Source organism: Pelophylax lessonae (genome assembly GCF_965119305.1).
Source record: "Pelophylax lessonae genome assembly, chromosome: 6".
NCBI lineage: Eukaryota > Metazoa > Chordata > Amphibia > Anura > Ranidae > Pelophylax > Pelophylax lessonae.
Window position 1 is genome coordinate 300,012,558 of NC_138773.1, and position 19,903 is coordinate 300,032,460.

General features: G+C 44.2%; 1 protein-coding gene across 1 annotated transcript in view; it reads right to left on the bottom strand.

Annotated features, from left to right (window-relative positions):
* The window catches only part of ATG9A (autophagy related 9A), a 96,054-nt gene that overhangs the window by 52,477 nt on the left and 23,674 nt on the right, over window positions 1–19,903 (bottom strand). Inside the window, exons 3-5 of the mRNA XM_082262055.1 lie at window positions 6,686–6,845; window positions 4,407–4,450; window positions 553–617 (exon numbers count right to left, since the gene is read on the bottom strand). Coding sequence (XP_082118181.1) covers window positions 553–617; window positions 4,407–4,450; window positions 6,686–6,788 — 212 coding nt within the window. The 5' untranslated portion in view covers window positions 6,789–6,845. The remainder of the gene's footprint in view (window positions 1–552; window positions 618–4,406; window positions 4,451–6,685; window positions 6,846–19,903) is intronic.

Here is a 19,903-nt window from a genome sequence, read left to right on the forward strand (position 1 = left end):
GGACGCAGACGGCCCTGCTCCTTAAAGCTGCAGCTACTAAACCTGGCTTACACACTAGGCTAAACACTGCTAAACGCCGGCAAAAAAAAAAAACCTATAACATTTTTTTGTCCAGCGTTTTTACAGCAGTTTTTAGCTTTCTAGTGTGCATAGGGGTTTAGTGCGGCAAAAATGATCCCCTTTATCGTGTTCGGCAGGGTTGTGCCACAACTGCCCTGCAAACAAGTGTAATGCATGTGGTTGCAGCATGGTGGTACGGCACTTACAGCTATACAACAAGCTGTAAGGAAGCAACATATCGCTTCCTCGCCATCTGTCAAATGCCTCTGAAAAGCGAGCAGCGGTGGATCGCGGCACGCATTGCAGCATGTGTAAAAAACCTGGTCACAATTTAACATTTGCCCACAAGCCCGCAGATTAAGAGTGGGCAGCTAGAATGAAAAAAGCACCTGATTTTGTGCTCTTTGTTTTTTAATACACAAAATAAAACAGGAATGGCATGAGAAGTATGACAACACAAATTAAAAAAGATGTAAAGAGAGACAATCTTACAGTAACTCAAATATCTCTCCAATCAGCATGCAGGTGAATCCATTTTTCTGGTGCAGGTTGTACACCTGGAAGGCCTGTGTTAAGGATTATAGGAGTGTAATATACAGTACAGTATAGGGCAGAGGTCTCCAAACTGTGGCCCGAGGGCCAGATGTGGCCCCTTGCTAGTCTTTATCTGGCCCTCGGGGCACTATTCCTCCCACTGATATGAGGCACTATTCTTATAATTCTTCCAACGATACCAATGATGGGATACTATTCCCCTTACTAATAGGGGCACTGCTCCTTTCTCCTATTGACCACCAAACCTGAGGCCATATTTATTCTCATTGATGCCGAGCCCGGGACATTTACTGCCCCTGTGGGCCACAATCCGGCCCTCTTAAAGTCTAAAGGATAATAAACTGGCGCTTTGTTTAAAATATTTGGAGACCCCTGGTATAGGGGGTTTGCAATAAGTAATGTTCTCCCAGCCTCTTTGTAGGGCTTAGTACATGAGAAAACGCCGTTCATTCTAAGAACACCAAATGCCAGGCAGTAATGGGTCCCTGAAACAATGAAAGTAATGCTGGCCATACACTATACAAAAAATCGTTCAAACTCATTTTCGAAAAACAATCGTGCCATCATGTAATAACCGATAAATTGTTCAATGGACATAAATGAATCCGTTTTTTCTTCTTTTTTCACATATACCTAGTGCAAACAGTTTGGACGAGAAACACATTAACCAGTTGCCGACCGCCCCATGCAGATTTACTGTGGCAGGGTGGCTTGGCTGCACATATTCACGTAGTACTAAGTGATTATGTACACGCTGTCTCGGCGGCGCGCGCACGCACCATCGAAACCACGCTCCCGCTGTGATTAGACACAGAGGGAGTCAGCCAGCGGGAGGAGCGGTAGCAATCGCCGCCAGACTCCCACAATTGTCAGAGAAACTGACAGAAGACCCTCCTGCTTATGTAAACAAGGCAGGCGAGTCTTCTGTCACACAGGCAGAGAGAGATCAGGAGTTTCAGTTAGGGCTCTTTTACATGGGCGATCCGATCAGATCCGCCTGTCAGTTTTTTAGGCGGATCTGATCGGATCCTCCATGCAGCTCTATGGGGCAGCGGATGTCAGCGGAGACATCTCCGCTGACACTCGCTGCCATCCGTATCCGATCCTGTCCGTGAAATCCGAACGGATGGAAACCCTATTTTTCCATCCGTCCAGGGATCGGATCAGATCGGATGAGAGCGGACAGGCGGTCCGCTCTCATCCGATCCCCCATAGAGAGCAGCGGGAGCTGTGACACCTCCCTCTCCGCATTGCAAGCGGAGACGGAGCTGTCATCCGCCGGCTCAGCGGGGATACGCGGATCGATCCCCGCTGAGCAGCACGGATCCGCCTACGGAGGGGGACCGTGTGAAAGAGCCCTTAAGCTGAAACCCTGATCTGTGTGTGCCTATCACAGAACCCATCCCCCCCACAGTCACTAATCACATTTAGGCATACATTAACCCCTTTGATCACCCCCAGTATTAACCCATTCCCTGCCAGTGTCATTTATACAGTAACAGTGCATATTATTTAGCACTGATTACTGTAGTAATGTCACTGGTTCCCCCCAAAAGTGTAAAAAATGACAGTTAGGGGTCCGATCTGTCCGCCACAATGTCGCAGTCCCGCTAAAAATTGTAGATCACCGCCATAACTAATTTAAAACAAACCATAAATAAAAAGTCCAAAAAAATCTATCCCGTAGTTTTTAAACGCTATAACTTTTGCACAAACCAATGAAAATACGCTTTTTTTGTTTTACCAAAAATATATAGCAGAATACAAATTGGCCTAAACTGATAAAAAAAATAGATTTTTTAAATTTTTTATTGGGAATGTTTTATAGCAGAAAGTAAAAAATAGTGTTTTTTTCAAAATTGTCGCACTTTTTTGTTTATAGCGCAAAATCTAAAAACCACAGAGGTGATTAAATACCACCAAAAAAAAAGCTCTATTTGTGGGGAAAAAAACATCAATTGTATTTGGGTACAGCATCGCACGGCCGTGCAATTGTTAGTTAAAGTAACGCAGTGCCGAATCGCAAAAAATAGCCTGGTCATTAAGGGGGTAAAACCTTCCGGAGCTGAATTGGTAACCTTTCAATTTATCGTTCGCTCGGAAGAAAATTTCCAAACTTGTCCTTCGTTTTTTCGGCTCAAAAATGTCACAACTGATTACCAATTTGTGCCCATTAAAGAGGTTGCAAACTAAATTTTTTTTTTTTCACCCTGAAAGAGAAAGACATAATGAGCTAGTATGCATCGCATACTAGCTCATTATGAAATACTTACCTTAGAACGAGCCCCCGTCGTGCCGCCTGCTTACCTCCATGACGGGCAACATGTTCAGTCGCCCGTCTTCCGGGATCGCGGCATCCGGCCATCTGATTGGCTGGAGCCGCGGTGACGTCACTCCCACGCACGCGCGCGGGAGCCGACGGTCACGGCACGGGGCTCTGAAGGAACGGCACCAGCGGCCGTTCCTTCAGAGTGCATGCGCCAGTGATGTCACTGGCTGCATGCAAGGTAAATATCTCCTAAACGGTACATGTTTAGGAGATATTTACAGTACCTATAGGTAAGCCTTATCATAGGATCACCTATAGGTAAAACTTGCAGAGGAGGGTTTACTTACTCTTTAACTGGCTGAAAAATGAAAGCATTTTCAAAATGACCGAATGTCAGCCGATTTTTCGTATAGTGTATGGCCAGCATTACACTCATGCATTAGTTCCAACAATGGATATTTTGGAGTTGCATTATATTTGTTTGTTTCTTGCAGAGTGTGTAAAATCGACTATACAGCACATTTACCCCTGCCCCACCTGGCATAGTTCTATTAAACACTTATTAAAGCATAATAATAATAAAAGGTATACAGTATATTAAATATCCCAAAAAATGGGTCCACGTACCTCAACTGCAGGATTACTGTATACTTTGGATGCATGGGTACCAAATGAAGAGAAAAGGCCATGACGAATTTTGCCTATTCCTAAGAACTCAATAAAGTGATACTAAACACACATGGTCTATTTTACATCGTCCCTTCTCTTTCTGGAAGTGGATGGCACTGTAATTATTAATAAAAAAAAAAACATCCAAGTACCATTTTCCTAATTGATATACAGCTGTCACATGACTCAGCTCTCTTCCAGCCTTTCTGCAGGGAAATATAAGAAGGAGGAGCTTCTAGTCCTCTGCTGCTGGTCACATGTTCAAAATAAAAAACAGCCTTTGGGATGCAGAGTAAACAAAAAAAAAATAGATAAATATTTTTATCATACTTATATATTGTATACTACTAATATTGATTTGAAATGATTCTTAATTACTTTTTGGCAACATGGTGTGGGCAGAATGCGTCACACCCCTCCAACATGAGTCTTAGAATAAGAGGGAGGTGAATCCTCCATCAATCTACAAGTAATATCCCGCTCCCATTATGGTTAGCTGGTTAGTGGGCATGGAGGAGGAGGGAGGGAGGGAGTGGGCTGTCATTTACCACTGTGTATACGCCCACATGTGTGACTCTATTGTCACATGGGCTGCTCAGATGTGATAGGAAGGAAATGCTCAGGGGAAAAATACACTGGAAACTGAGTATATGCAGAGCTGCCAACACTGCTCAGCAAAATCCCCAACTGCAGTGGGGACATGAACAGAAGGTGGAGATAGAGAACAGCAGGATCCAGGTTTTTTTTGCAGAATACAGAAAACGCATCTTATAGTGACTGAGTATGAACAGCATGTAATACACCATTTATTCATAGTTCATTATGGTGGGTTTAATGACACTCTAAAGGATACTCGTGAGAAGAAGAGATCCAGGTTCTCAATATGGTTCCATGGTGCTGGAAAGGAGAAATCAGATTACTTTCGCATAGTTAAGACAAAGGCCAGAGTTTAGAGCAGTGTTTCTCAACCTTTTTAAAGTTGAGGCACCCTTTAAAATTATAGACAATCTCAAGGCACCCTTTAACTACTTGCCGCCTGCCCACAATCAAATGACGGCGGAGCGGTGCGGCTCTCGTTTTGGGAGGACGTCATTTGACGGCGCCCAAGAAAGGCCACTCTTGCGTGCCCGCAGGGGCATGCAGTGCGGCGATCGCGCCCTGTGTTTCTAGGACACGGTGTGATCCCGATCTTGGTAAAGAGCCAATGACGTGGCTCTTTACCCATGTGATCGGCTGTGTCCAAACACAGCCAGTCACATGTAAATGCGGAAGTGCCGTTTATCGGCGCTCCTCGCCATACACTGTCAGAGTGTGTGGCGAAGAGAGACAATCAGTGGCTCCTCCTCAAAGGGGAGTTCAGGACAGGTAATCAGGGCACTGGATTACAGTAAAGCAAAAACACCTGCAACAGTGACACCCATCAATGCCCATCAGTGACACTAAACAGTGGCCATCAGTGACCTCAGACAGTACCCATTAGTGATGCCAGTCAGTGCCCATTAGTGCCTGCTCATCTGTGCTGCCCATTAGTGCAGCCCGTCAGTGCCTATTAGTGCCCATCAGTGCTGCCCACCAGTGCAACATATTAGTGCCTCCTCATCAGTACCATTTAAGCAGTGCCCATTAGTGCAGCCTATCAGTGCCCACCAGTGACCTCAATCAGTGCCCATTAGTAATGCCAGTCAGTGCCCATCAGTGCCTGCTCATTTGTGCTGCCTATCAATGCCACCCATTAGGACAGCCTGTCAGTATCCATCAGTGCTGCCCACCAGTGCCACCTATCAGTGCCCATCAGTGCCACCTATTAGTGCCACCTATCAGTGCCACCTATCAGTGCCCATCAGTGCAGCATATTAGTGCCTCCTAATCAGTGCCCTTCAGTCCCACCTCATCAGTGCTGCCTCATCAGCGCACATCAGTGAAGGAGAATAATTACTTATTTACAAAATTTACTGACAGAAACTAAGAAAAACGTATTTCTTTTCAAAATTTTCTGTCTTTTTTTCTTTTATTTTGTAAAAAATAAAAAACCCAACCGTGATTAAGTACCACCAAAAGAAAGCTCCATTTGTGTGAAAAATATGAAAAAAAATGTCATTTGGGTACAGCATTGCATGACTGCGCAATTGTCATTCAAAGTTTGACAGCGCTGAAAGCTAAAAATTGGCCCGGGCAAGAAGGGGGTGAAAGTGCCCGGTATTGAAGTGGTTAAAATCATGGACACTTCAAGGCACCCCATTCTAAAATGGAAAAAAACTATTCTAATAGCTTTACATAATGCAGCAACATCCACACATAGGACACCCAACGTTAGAGGCGATTTATTCTTCCAAAGTAAATACATTTTTGCACACGGGTACTGACTAGTATTCCAATGTTTCTCTTCTCCCTCATTTTCTCTCCATCAGTCAGCTAATGTGACCCCAGTACTGAGAGAGGGGGGCACAGGAGGGTCAAGCAAGGATCAAGCAAGGATGGTGTTGAGGCAACAGACATCCTCCTTATTAAATGATGAGGTCATTGGTTGTTAGGATGCCAGTGTCTAGGAAGTCGTAAAGGTGCATAATAAAAACCTGGGACTTTGTGTAACTTAAAGGCAGGTTTGATCCACCTGCTGGCTTGTATACAATTTTTTATACATTTTTAGGCATTTTGCCAAGGCACCTCTGAAGAAGCCACAAGGCACCTCTGAAGAAGCCTCAATGCACCTCTGAAGAAACCTCAAGCCACCCTGATTGAAAAAGGCTGCTCTACTGCACCTACTAGTAAATTATTTGCAATGTAGATATATAATTTATACCCAAAAAGATTGATCTGGTTAGTGATGTTGGACTGCTATTATTTTGTGTTTCAATGTTTTTATTAAAGTTTTCATAGCACAACATAGCATACATGTAGGCAATATGAGTCAAACAAAGAAATGCATAGGAACCATAACATCAGCAAAACCAATTACCTTCAGAAAACAGTGAAGGGGCATAGAAAGGTGGGGCCGGGTATAACCATAGCCAAAGTCCGTAAACATCACAATGTAGACCCTCTCGGAGGGACTGTTATTATTTTGAACACAACTGTATATTTATATTGTATATTGCATTCAGCCATAATGAATAACAGAGAAAGCATACTCACATTTACTGCCCTCGGGAACATGCACCAGCAAGTCATCCTCCCCCATCGGCGAGTCTGTGTATGAGGCCTCCAGCCTCTGGTATGGCGTGTCAAACACCGCCATGTCTCTTCCTCTTTACACCCAGGTCTCAGCATTCAGAAATGTGGCAGTACTAGAAATCTGGGAGAAGGTGGTCACATTAGTTTGTGAATTTGGCCAACCTGAGACCTTAGCATGGAATATTACTATCATTGCTTAAAGTGGAGTTCCAACCTCAAAACAAAATTTTGCCATCCGCTTGCTCTAATGCCTCGTACACACGCAACGATTGTTGGCTGACCGATCGGCCGTCTTTTGTCCAGTGTTGTTGTGTTGGTTGAAATGTGCTCTAGACTGCACACAAATTTTCTCGGCCAACAAAAACCAACTTCAGAAGTGATGTCATGTGCTGGTTTACTTTCCGTGTGTTTTTTCTTCTCTGAGCATGCCCAGTCTTGCTCATCAGATTTTTGTCTGCCGAAATCTGTACTGACTGACGGAAAATCGGCCGTTATGTTGACGGCCAACAAAAATTTTATAGCCTGCACACCAGATTTTTTTCGGCCGAAAAGTCGGAGTCGGTTGTTGAAAGCATCGTACGTTGGCTGAAAATTCACGGCCAACTATGGATGCGTGTGTACGAGGCATAAGTAGCCTGAAAAAGAATTGGATAATCATAAGTTTTTTTTTTGGTTTACTTACCTTGTTTTTAAAGAAAATATACTTACCTTCCTTCCACTTCCTCCCACTGTGGCCGCGGCCCCCGACGTCACTTCCTGCTTGCATTGACTCCTGGGAGATGAACGTCATCGCTCCCAGGAGTCAATGCACCTGCACCGGTGTTCCGTGAAAAAACCATACCCGTAACAATTCCATACCCTTGTCACTTCCGGTGCACCTACGTCAGCACCTACGTCATTGAAGAGCTGAGGAGCTCACTAGTGCGCATGCTCGGAGGGTAGGGAATTTTCACGGCAGTGTGTGTAACGTTACACCGCCTCAGCTGTTGCGGCGGTTACATTAAAAAACAGCTCGGCTGCAACATGAATCATCTCCGCTCCTATCCCTGTCACTTCCCTGATCTCGGCTAGTAAATGTAAAAGCGGGGGGTGTATGAAAATATAAATCACGGATATATTTTCATAGAACCGCCGCCGATTTTACATTTATTAGCCGAGATCAGAGAAGTGACAGGGGTAGGAGCGGAGATGACTCACGTTGCAGCGGCGGCAACAGCTGATGCGGTGTAACGTTACAACACACTACCGTGGAAATTCCCTACCCTCCGAGCATGCGCAATGCTAAGCTCCTCAGCTGAACAATGACGTAGGTGCACCGGAAGTGACGAGGGTAGGGAATTTTCACGGGTATGGTTTTTTTCACGGAACACCGGCCCTGCTCGTCACTTCCGGTGCAGGCGCGACATTCCCTGCTAAACAGCTTCTGGGCATGGCCAGAAGCTGTGCAGGGATGACGCGCCTGCACCGGAAGTGATGAGCAGGGCCGGTGCAGGGACTCCGACGTCACCGAAAAGGACACAGAAGAGGACGCTCCGGCTTCAGCTGCCCACAACTGAGATGGCAGCGCTGGACAAGACATTTTCAAGATAAGTATTTCTTGTAAAAGGTAAGTGAAACCAGGGACAGTTCAGAGGCTATCGTTGCTGAAATGCATTAGCCCTGACTGTCCCGGGGGGATTTTTATCTAAATTTATTTTTTCAGGCCAGAACTCCGCTTTAAGTAGACAATGGTAACCTGCCACATAAAGCCCTCTATTTGCTGGAAACGTGGTGTTCTGGGAACACCTAATCTTCAGCTACTGATTCTGTTGGCCTGAGATTCGCAGCTTCACCTATGAAAATCTCTAAGCAGTTTCCATATTCAACTCCCGTGTAAAGTCCAATTTTGGACAATCAAAATAAAAAGATTCACGCATTTACCACCCCCCACCCTCCTACACACCATCTACAGAATACATAACATGTAGAGAAAAGAATTTGCCAGCTGTGAATGACTGGTAAGAGGCTGTAGGTTCGAAAAACTTTGCTTCATCTCTCAACCACAAAACCATATACAGTATCTCACAAAAGTGAGTACACCCCTCACATTTTTGTATATATTTTATTATATCTTTTCATATGACAACACTGAAGAAATGACACTTTGCTACAATGTAAAGTAGTGAGTGTACAGCTTGTATAACAGTGTAAATTTTCCCCTCAAAATAACTCAACACACACCCATTAATGTCTAAACCGCTGGCAACAAAAGTGAGTACACCCCTAAGTGAAAATGTCCAAACTGAGCCCAATTAGCCGTTTTCCCTCATGTGACGTGTTACAAGGTCTCAGGTGGGAATGGGGAGCAGGTGTGTTAAATTTGGTGTTATCGCTCTCACTCTCTCATACTGGTCACTGGAAGTTCAACATGGCACCTCATGGCAAAGAACTTTCTGAGGATCTAAAAAAAACAATTGTCGCTCTACATAAAGATGGCCTAGGCTATTAGAAGTTTGCCAAGACCCTGAAACTGAGCTGCAGCATGGTGGCCAAGACCATACAGTGGTTTAACAGGACAGGTTCCACTCAGAACAGGCCTCGCTATGGTCGACCAAAGAGGTTGAGTGCACGTGCTCAGAGTCATATCCAGAGGCTGTCTTTGGGAAATAGACGTATGAGTGCTGCCAGCATTGCTGCAGAGGTTGAAGGGGTGGGGGGTCAGCCTGTCAGTGCTCAGACCATACGCCGCACACTGCATCAAATTGGTCTGCATGGCTGTCGTCCCAGAAGGAATCCTCTTTTATAGATGATGCACGAGAGAGCCCGCAAACAGTTTGCTGAAGACAAGCAGACTAAGGACATGGATTACTGGAACCATGTCCTGTGGTCTGATGAGACCAAGATAAACTTATTTGGTTCAGATGATGTCAAGCGTGTGTGGCGGCAACCAGGTGAGGAGTACAAAGACAAGTGTGTCTTGCCTACAGTCGAGCATGGTGCTGGGAGTGTCATGGTCTGGGGTTGCATGAGTGCTGCCAGCACTGGGGAGGTACAGTTCATTAAGGGAACCATGAATGCCAACATGTACTGTGACATACTGAAGCAGAGCATGATCCCCTCCCTTCAGAGACTGGGCCGCAGGGCAGTATTCCAACATGATAACAACCCCAAACACACCTCCAAGACAACCACTGCCTTGCTAAAGAAGCTGAGGAAAATGGGATGGATTTCTGCGCTAAAAAATAAATCGAAATTAAATAAATAAATGTGAAAACAGGTGGCTGTGAAACCTCTAGAGTATATACCTATGTGATATAGGAGGGAAGCTGCACACATGGACCTATAGAGAATCCCAGATTGTAGTACAAAATATGTGTAGCGCTAAACCCATAAGAAATCAAAAAATAAAAAGATATCATTTCAAAAACAGTGATGACGATTAAATTGGTAGTGATCACCAATAAAATTATATAAAGTGAATGTGTACACAAAACAATGAACAAAAAGGAAAAAGGAAAAGTTGTTTTGCAACAAAAAATAGTCCTTGCGACTTTAGGTCGCTAAATTGTGAAAAGCGCTACTAAATTTTAGAAGGTGGATTTTGTCTTCTATGGCAGCTTCAAAACAGACTTATAGTGATCAAAACTGCTTACCAAATGAAGTTGGTCTACCAAATAAGGCCCCTTTCACACAGCCTGTCCGTTTTTTTGGCGGATCTGAACGGTCCCCCCATGCATCTCTATGGAGCATCGGATGTCAGCGGAGACATGTCCGCTGACACCCAATCCGATCCGTCAAATCTGGACGGATGGAAACCCTATTTTCCATCCGTCCAACGGATTGGATCAGATGGGATCGGATGAGAAAGGGCCGACGGTCCGTTCCCATCTGATTCCCCCATAGAGATCAATGGGGCTGTGACAGCTGTGTCTCCGCACCCAGTACGGAGAACAGCTGTCATTCTCCTGCTCAGCAGGGGATCGGCGGATCAATCCCCCGCTGAGAAAAGCGGAGTCCGTTTGACAGACACTGTGTGTGAAAGGAGCCTTAATGGACAGACTTTGGCTCACTTTTGATAAGATGATGACAGAATCCACTTGCTGAGCTTCTCATTAGTATGAGGGAAGAAGGCTCTCAAAGGCACGTGTTCAAAGACCATATAAATCGAATAAAAGAAAAAAGCACATAGTGTAACACCGTAGAAAAATTGGCAAAAGGAAAGGAAATGTAAGAATAGCACTCACATGATATCCTTATACTTAAGGTGTTTCACAAGTGACCCCAATCAGGGAAAAGGAAGAACCGCAAATCCCAAGAAAATGACAAACGACACATGCAAAGCACTTGTAAAACAAGTGTACACCCGTGGAATGTCACCAAACAAAGGGCAATTATTTGAGCCTCTTACCAGATGCACGTGGTCACCCAATCAAGGGATAGACCTCACCCAGTATATGTAGTTACTCAAGGGATACCTCAGGCATATGGAGCGATGAGTAGACTCATTCAAATCCCCAAAAGAGACAAAAACAAATGTGTGGACATAGCGTAATCCCATTTAAAAAGAACACTATTTATTGATTAAAAGTTAGACTCATGCTGTGATGCAGTAATGGGCATGTAAAACATACAAGCGGTGCTGGAGAAGGATAACAGCGTCTTCATGTAAAAAATCATAGGCCGGCTCCGGGGGTGTGGTCATGTCTGACTCCACCCCAACGCGTTTCGTCATAGGTTTGACGTCGTCAGGGGCGTGGGGCAGAGATGTGAGCGTAAGTGGGGCAGAGCAGAAAGCTGGTGATTGACAGTCACCAGCTCTCTGCTCATGGAGCTCTGAGAACCGAGCGATCGGCTGTGTTTGATTGCTCGGTTCTCAGTGTTAGAGCTGGAAGGAGACAGATGCAGCATTGGAGCGATGCTGCATCCAGCTAGGTAAGTGTGATTCTACAAAAATACAGATTTCCATACTTCTCTTTAAAATTGGTTCATTAAAATTCAAACTTGCGTGTGAAAATAAAACAATGTTAATATTGCAGAGACTTTTTCTGCTGAATTTACAAAAAAAAAAAGGCCACATTATCCTTATCCTCCAGGTGTGGATCCATCACAGCACCATTTTACTTTTATCTAAGGAGTGCTGGCATCCATTATTCTCATTGCTAAATATAGTAAGAAATAATGAGCTATGTGGCTGAAAAATTAGAATTTCTCTGGGCACCCTGACAATAAAACACAGCTACCGTATATGCTGGCGTATAAGACAACTTTTTAACCTTAAAAACACCCCCCAAAAATGGAGGGGAGGGGGGGGGTTGTCTTATACGCATAAAATAAAAATGTGAGGACTACTTTACATAGTTAGTTTGGGCCAAATTGGCCCAAAACGAACGTCCCTAATCTCTCAACTCGCTAGATGTGTGGTAATACTGTATGTACTGTAGCTTCAGCTACATACAGTATACCGCGCTGAGCCAATCACGGTGAGCGGTGTATTTAATTAACCACTTAAGCCCCGGAAGATTTTACCCCCTTCCTGACCAGGGGCTACTTTGCGATTCGGCACTGCGTGACTTTAACGGACAATTGCGCGGTCGTGCGACACTGTACCCAAATGAAATTGACGTCCTTTTTTCCCCACAAACAGAGCTTTCTTTTGGTGGTATTTGATCACCTGTGCGATTTTTTGATCATGCGCTATAAACAAAAAAAGAGCGACAATTTTGCAAAAATAACAATATTTTTCACATTTTTTTTATATGAAATTCCCCCCCAAAAAAAATGTAAAAATCAAAATTTTTTAACATTTTAAGCCAATTTGTTTTCTGCTACATATGTTTGGTAAAAAAAAAAATAAAAATCGCAAAAAGCGTATTTTGATTGGTTTGCTCCAAAGTTATTGCGTTTACTAAGTAATGGAAAGATTTTTGTCATTTTTATTGTTTTTTTTTTAACGAGTAATGGCGGTGATCTGCAATTTTTTTTGCGGTTCTGCGACATTGCGGCGGACAGATCGGAGCCTTGACTGACATTTTTGACACTTTTTGGGGGTACCAGTGACATTACTACAGTAATCAGTGCTATACATATGCACTGTTACTGTAAAAATGACACTGGGATGGAAGGGGTTAACTTTATTGGAGAGGGAGGGGTTAAGTGTGTCCCTAGGGGCGTGTTTCTTACTGTGATTGGATGTGGCTTTGTGTGTAACAGCACAGATCAACGGTCCTACATAGCAGGACCGAGTGATCTGTGCTTTTACACAGGGGAGAGTGACAGGCGGCTTTGTTTACATTAGCCACCTGCCTTTCTCCCTCTCCACCCGACGATCGCGAGTGACCGGCAGACATCGGGACTGCCGGTCACACGCGTCGGCTTCTTCGGGTACGAGCGGGGACGGGAGCGTGCCTCCGGCGGCGCGCGCTCGCCCCCTATTCGCTCCCAGGCTAGTGACGTACCGGTACGTCACTTTGCCTGGGAGGGGCTGACCGCCGACGTATATTGTCGGGCGGCGGTCGGCAAGCGGTTAATAAATACAAAGCTCGCTCGGATTGGTGGAGTCAGAGAGGCGAGCTGATGATGTTACAACCTCTGACTCCCTACTAACCATCTCTGATCTCAACACCTCTACCTCAATGGAGTATTTGTGTAGGTCAGAGATATGCAAACTGTGGCCCTCCAGCTGTTGCAAAACTACATGTCCCATCATGCCTCTGCCTCTGGGTGTCATGCTTGTGGCTGTCAGAGTCTTGCTATGCCTCATGGGACTTGTAGTTCTGCAACAGCTGGAGGGCCGCAGTTTGCATATCCCTGGTGTAGATCATACCATAAGCACACAGGCCATATATCGAAAATTTACAACATCCTGACCTCAAAGTCAGAAAAACTATTCTATATGCAGAAATGGGAACAAGATGTAAATGAAACATACGAAACTGATGAATGGTTTCGAATAGCCCAAAGTGCATCAAGATCCTACATAAATACGGCATTGATAGAGGCCAATTATAAAGTATTAATGAGGTGGTATATGGTTCCAGTGAGAATAGCAGCATATGTGGAGGGAGCTTCTCCCGCATGTTTCCGGGGATGTGGTATGCAGGGCACAGTAATGCATACGTGGTGGTCCTGCCCAAAGCTGAAACGCTTTTGGATCCGAATCTATAATTTTATCTATTCTCTCACGCAAGTCAACCTAATTAAATCACCACAACAAGCCCTGCTGGGACACTCTATTGATGGAACACCAAGACAAAAAGGAAAACCCATAGCTTTTATTTTTACAGCAACCAGATTGCCAATGGCCAGATCTTGGAGATCACCTACTATCCCGTTTGACCTGGTAAAACCCAAATTGACATGGATTATGATAAACGAACACCTCTCAGCGACTCTCTTAGACAAAAGAGCCATGTTCGAAAAAGCATGGGAACCCTGGATCAAATATTTGTCCGATCCTCTGTAACCCGCTGTGGATCTGATAGATACTATTTATAAAGTGAAAAAAGATTGGTGTTAAACACAAAACAACCTGCGCTAACGAATAATAAATAAATCATAAATTAGTGAATTTTAATTGTATGTGAACTAAATGCTGTGCGTGGAATAAAGAAAATTTCCAACTGTGAGCTGCAACGTAAACGTGATGAACGTGAATAGTGTTTATGAGGGGGGGGGGGGGTACGGTGCTCAACAAAACCACATACATAAATAAAAATGATACACTGATTAAATGTATGGTTAACACCAAAACCAATAAAACTTAAATGTTATTCAATTTGAGAGTGATAAACCATGCAGAAAGTGAAAAGGTGCATAAATATAGCTTAATTAAAAGTATCTAGTGTTAAAAGCGAGCAAGAGATATCTCAATCTCAAAATCAGCTGGTATGTGTCCTGAGGCTTGATAGAAGAAATGAATATCACCTTCACTCTTTCACCCAGTGAGTGCAAGATTAGCTGCTTACCAGAACTATTGGACCCCTTGATTATGGGGGGTCACTTATTAGGCGGTATTCCCTTTTCAGCTGATCAAAAACTGGAACGGTATTCCATCAATAAACCTCCAGGAAATTTAACACAACGGGTATAATGGGTCACTCTCCCTTAGGATGTGTGTGTATTCAAGCCGTTTTAAACATTAGGACCAAGACATATATGGAGAGAAGAAAGAGGGCTCTAATGGCATAGTATCACACATTAAAACCATTTAATGATTAAAAATGCACTTACTAAAATCATGTATGTATAAAGCCGTTCATTAGGAGATCGCGGTTATCAGGGTATAGGAACGCCGCTTCCGCGTTCCATCTGCGTTCCACCTCAAAACCGGAACTTCTACTGTCACGATCTCACGTTCCCGACGCGTTTCGTCAGCACGTCACCAACGTCATCAGGGGTCATGACGTTGGATCATCGACACGACCCCTGATGACGTTTTATAAAGTGCACGATCATCTTTCTGGGATACTTTCCCTTTCCCTACTCTTCTCCTCAACTGGTCTCTTCTCCCCTTGTGTCTTTTCTTTTGGAATCAGGCAGATAAACATAGACAAACCTATAACTAAGAATGAAAACTAGTGAGTTGGGCCATACTTCCCAATTAAGAGATACAGGTGTAGAGGGACGACACTGGACTTCTTGCACTTTCCTTTCCCCCTATTTCTTCTTTTTCTTACTAAAATCATGTATGTATAAAGCCGTTCATAAGGAGATCGCGGTTATCAGGGTATAGGAACGCCGCTTCCGCGTTCCATCTGCGTTCCACCTCAAAACCGGAACTTCTACTGTCACGATCTCACGTTCCCGACGCGTTTCGTCAGCACGTCGCCAACGTCATCAGGGGTCATGACGTTGGATCATCGACACGACCCCTGATGACGTTTTATAAAGTGCACGATCATCTTTCTGGGATACTTTCCCTTTCCCTACTCTTCTCCTCAACTGGTCTCTTCTCCCCTTGTGTCTTTTCTTTTGGAATCAGGCAGATAAACATAGACAAACCTATAACTAAGAATGAAAACTAGTGAGTTGGGCCATACTTCCCAATTAAGAGATACAGGTGTAGAGGGACGACACTGGACTTCTTGCACTTTCCTTTCCCCCTATTTCTTCTTTTTCTTTTTTCCTTTTCTGGGCTATATAATGGTCAGAAGGGGAATCACAACCCTTCAGACACTCCAATACAATCTCCCCATTCCTCCTTTCAGATACAGTTTAGTTATTTTGCTCTGGAAGAAGGATGAGGACATTGACGTCCTAGGTCAACATGGCATTAGGTGACCGGTGAATTACCGGGTATATCTTGTAATTAAACGTGTTCAGTTATGAAGATATATATGACACAGTATGGATGACAGAGAGATACCCCACCTGAAATGCTATGTTTGTATTGCCATAGACTCATGGAATTCTATGTTATCAAAACATGTAATGTTTCATTCTTTTTGTTAAAAACTCAATAAAAATCATTGAGGCTACGTTCACATGTTCTGCCAGCGATCCAGAAATCATTGAAAATTGCGGGATGCCTGTGCGTTGCCGTTGATTTGCAATGGCACCCCAAACGCTGTGCGATGTTGCCGCGATTTCTGCTTGCCGAATCGCGGTAACATCGCGCAAACGAAATTGCGGGTCGCATGACGCCCCAAAGAAGCTCTTGTACCTTTTTTGGACGTCATGCGACCCGTGATTTTGTTTGCGCGATGTTACCGTGATTCGGCAAGCAGAAATCGCGGCAACATCGCACAGCGTTTGGAGTGCCATTGCAAATCAACGGCAACGCACAGGCATCCGGGGATTTGCAATGATTTCCGGATCGCTGGCAGAACCGCAGTGATTCTGCCCGCGGTCCGCTACGCTAACATCTGAACGTAGCCTGAAAGGAAAAGTGTATGTGTATACACACACACACACACTATATTACCAAAAGTATTGGGACGCCTGCCTTTACAGGCACATAAATTTAAATTGCATCCCAGTCTTAGTCCGTAGGGTTCAATATTGAGTTGGCCCACCCTTTGCAGCTATAACAGCTTCAACTCTTCTGGGAAGGCTGTCCACAAGGTTTAGGAGTGTGTCTATGGAAATTTGTGACCATTTTTGCAGAAGCGCATTTGTGAGGTCAGGCATTAATGTGGACGAGAAGGCCTGGCTTGCGGTCTCCGCCGTAATTCACCCCAAAGGCGTTCTATCAGGTTGAGTGAGGTGCAGGCCAGTCAAGTTCCTCACCTCCAGCACCTCAAACTCGCTCATCCATATCTTTATAGACCTTGCTTTCTGGCATGCACGCTGCTGGCGGCCTGCTCCCGCTTTGATTTTACACAGCGGGAGCGGATTGGTGGGTACGACGGACTCAATGTCTGCCGGCACCTGCCGTTCCTTCAGTAGAGAGGGAAAAAGGCGATCTGCCTATGTAAACAAGGCAGATCGCCATTCTGTCAGTACAAACACAGGGGAACCAATCATTGCCTTCCCCTAGTACAAGCACCTCCCCCACAGTAAGAAAACACTGGCTAGGCACACAGTTAACCCTTTGATCGTCCCTGATGTTAACCCCTTGACGGCCAGGGTCATTAGTACAGTGACAGTGCATATTTTTTAACACTGATCAGTGTCACTAGTCTCCAAAAAGTGCCAGTAAGTGTCCGATTTGTCTGCCATAATGTCACAGTCCCGCTATAAGTCGCTGATCGCCACCATTACTATTAAAAAAACATAATAAATAAAAATATCCCATAGCTTGTAGACGCTATAACAAACCAATCAATATACACTTATTGGGATTTTTTTTTTTTAACAATAATATGTAGCAGAATACATATTGGCCTACATTGATAAATTCATTAGATTTTTTTCAATTTTTTTTATTGGATATGTTTTATAGCAGAAAGTAAAAAAATATTGTATTGTTTTTCAAAATTGTCATGAAGGGATGAAGGGGAATCTTCCGGAGAGCAAGTGGTTAAGTGAGGGGGTGAGGAAAAAAAAAAAGAGGGAGGAGATCCACTTTAAAATGGTCTTCAGGTCAAATCAAATGAATAGTTAAAGGGTGAATTAACCTAAGCACCATAAATATCTATGTATTCCAGCTTCCCCAGTATTTCAAAAGGCAGTCCTAAGGTTTTAACCACTTCTGGACAGGAAGATTTTCCCCCTTAATGACCAGGCCATTTTTTTTGCGATTCGGCACTGCTTTATTTAAACAGACAATTGCGCAGTCCTGCAACGCTGTACCCAAATAAAATTAATGTCCTTTTTTTTCCACAAATAGAGCTTTCTTTTGGTGGTATTTGATCACCTCTGTGATTTTTATTTTTTAAGATATAAACAAAAAAAGAAAGTGACAATTCTGAAAAAAATAAATGTTTTTCACTGTCTGCTAAATAACAACATTCCAAAAAAAAAAATTAAAAATCTATTTTTTTTTAAAATTTCAGGCCAATTTGTATTCTGCTACATATTTTTGGTAAAAAAAAAAAAAAAATCACATTAAGCGCATTTTGATTGGTTTGCACAAAAGTTATCGCGTCTACAAACTAGGGGAAAGATTTATGTCATTTTTATTTATTTAATTTTTGTTTACTAGCAATGGCGACGATCAGCAATTTTTAGCAGGACTGCGACATTGCGGCGGACAGATCGGACCCCTAACTGACATTTTTGACACTTTTGGGGGGACTAGTGACATTACTACAGTAATCAGTGCTAAAAATATTCACTGTTACTGTAATAATGACACTGGCAGGGAAGGGGTTAACCCAGGGGTGATCAAAGAATTAAGTGTGAGCCTAGGGGGTGATTTCTAATTGTGGGAGGGATGGGCTTGTAAAATCAATACAGAGACCTGTGCTCCTAAATAGGAGGAACACGGGAGCTCTGTATTGATTGCTGAGAGAACAACGGTCTGCTGTGTTTATAACAGCAGACAACCGTTCTCTCTTCACAGGGAGCGATCGCAGATTCCCGGCGGCAATCGCGGCCGTCAGCCCCGTGGATCAGCTTCCCCGCTGGCGAGTGGGCGTGCGCCCTCAGGATCGCTCTCGCGGACCACTGTACTGGTACAGCGATTCGCGGGAACCTGCCAACCTGCTGCCGTATAACTGTTATACAGCGGCAGGTGGTTAAAAAAAAAAGATGCCTCATTTACAAGGCATACCTGTAGGCTGTGAGCGGCCTCGCCACCCCCCCCCCCCCCCTCCGCTTGTCCAACAAAAACTTCTAGCTAGGAACCCCACAGCTGGCTATGGGCACACAACCCCATCAGCACAGGACTGAGTGCTCTGGCTCGTTCAAACCTAAACATGAGCAGTGAGCTCACTTTCCCTCTGTTGCAAAAATGTGAAAAAGTGATGTGCGCATGCACAGGTTTTGAACGGGTTAGAGCACTTGTTCCTGCATTTATGGGGCTGCACATCTAAGAGTCAGCCCGTCCTACTCAAAATGGAAAGGCTGTCCCCTCTAGGAGTTTTGGAGCTGGGGTGAAGCTGTACACAGCTTTTTATTACACTGGAGAAGCTGGAATACACTGGAAATTCTTTATGAAAGGTGATGTAAAGGTGAACTAGGCCTTTAAGCCCAATTTCATTTTAATTTTAATCAGCCAATTACATTCCAGGAGCAGCAAAACAAAAGATGTGCAAAGTTTGTTCTCTTTATGACCTATTCACACTTGTCCAATTTCCTACAGTAAAACGCATACAATTTGTTGCGTTAACACGTATTACAAGTAGAAACCCTAATATTTCCTTTTGCCTATGGCGCTTTTCCACTACATGGAACCTAACGGCTCGGCTCGCTTTTGCGCTTTTCCACTGCATGGTACCGCATGGTGCGGTGTTGGAACGGTTCGGTACGTTGCGGCGGCGCTTTTCCACTAAAAGGAACCGAACGGTACGGCTCGCTTAAACAGTACCACCTCGGTTGTGGTTCCAAGAGGGCCGTACCGGTACCATATCCCACAATCCTTTGCATGCAGCCTTGACTGTTTGTCACTACTAGCCACTGATTGGTCAGAGAATCGTTATCCCACCCACTTTACTTTAGTGGAAAAGCAAACCGTACCGAACCGTTCCAACACCGTACCATGCAGTGGAAAACCAAACAGAGCCAAGCAGGGCCAAGTGGAGCCGAGCCGGTACTTGCAGTGGAAAAGTGCCAATAATATATTTTCTGCAGTTTATGGCGAAAATATATGGGCCCATT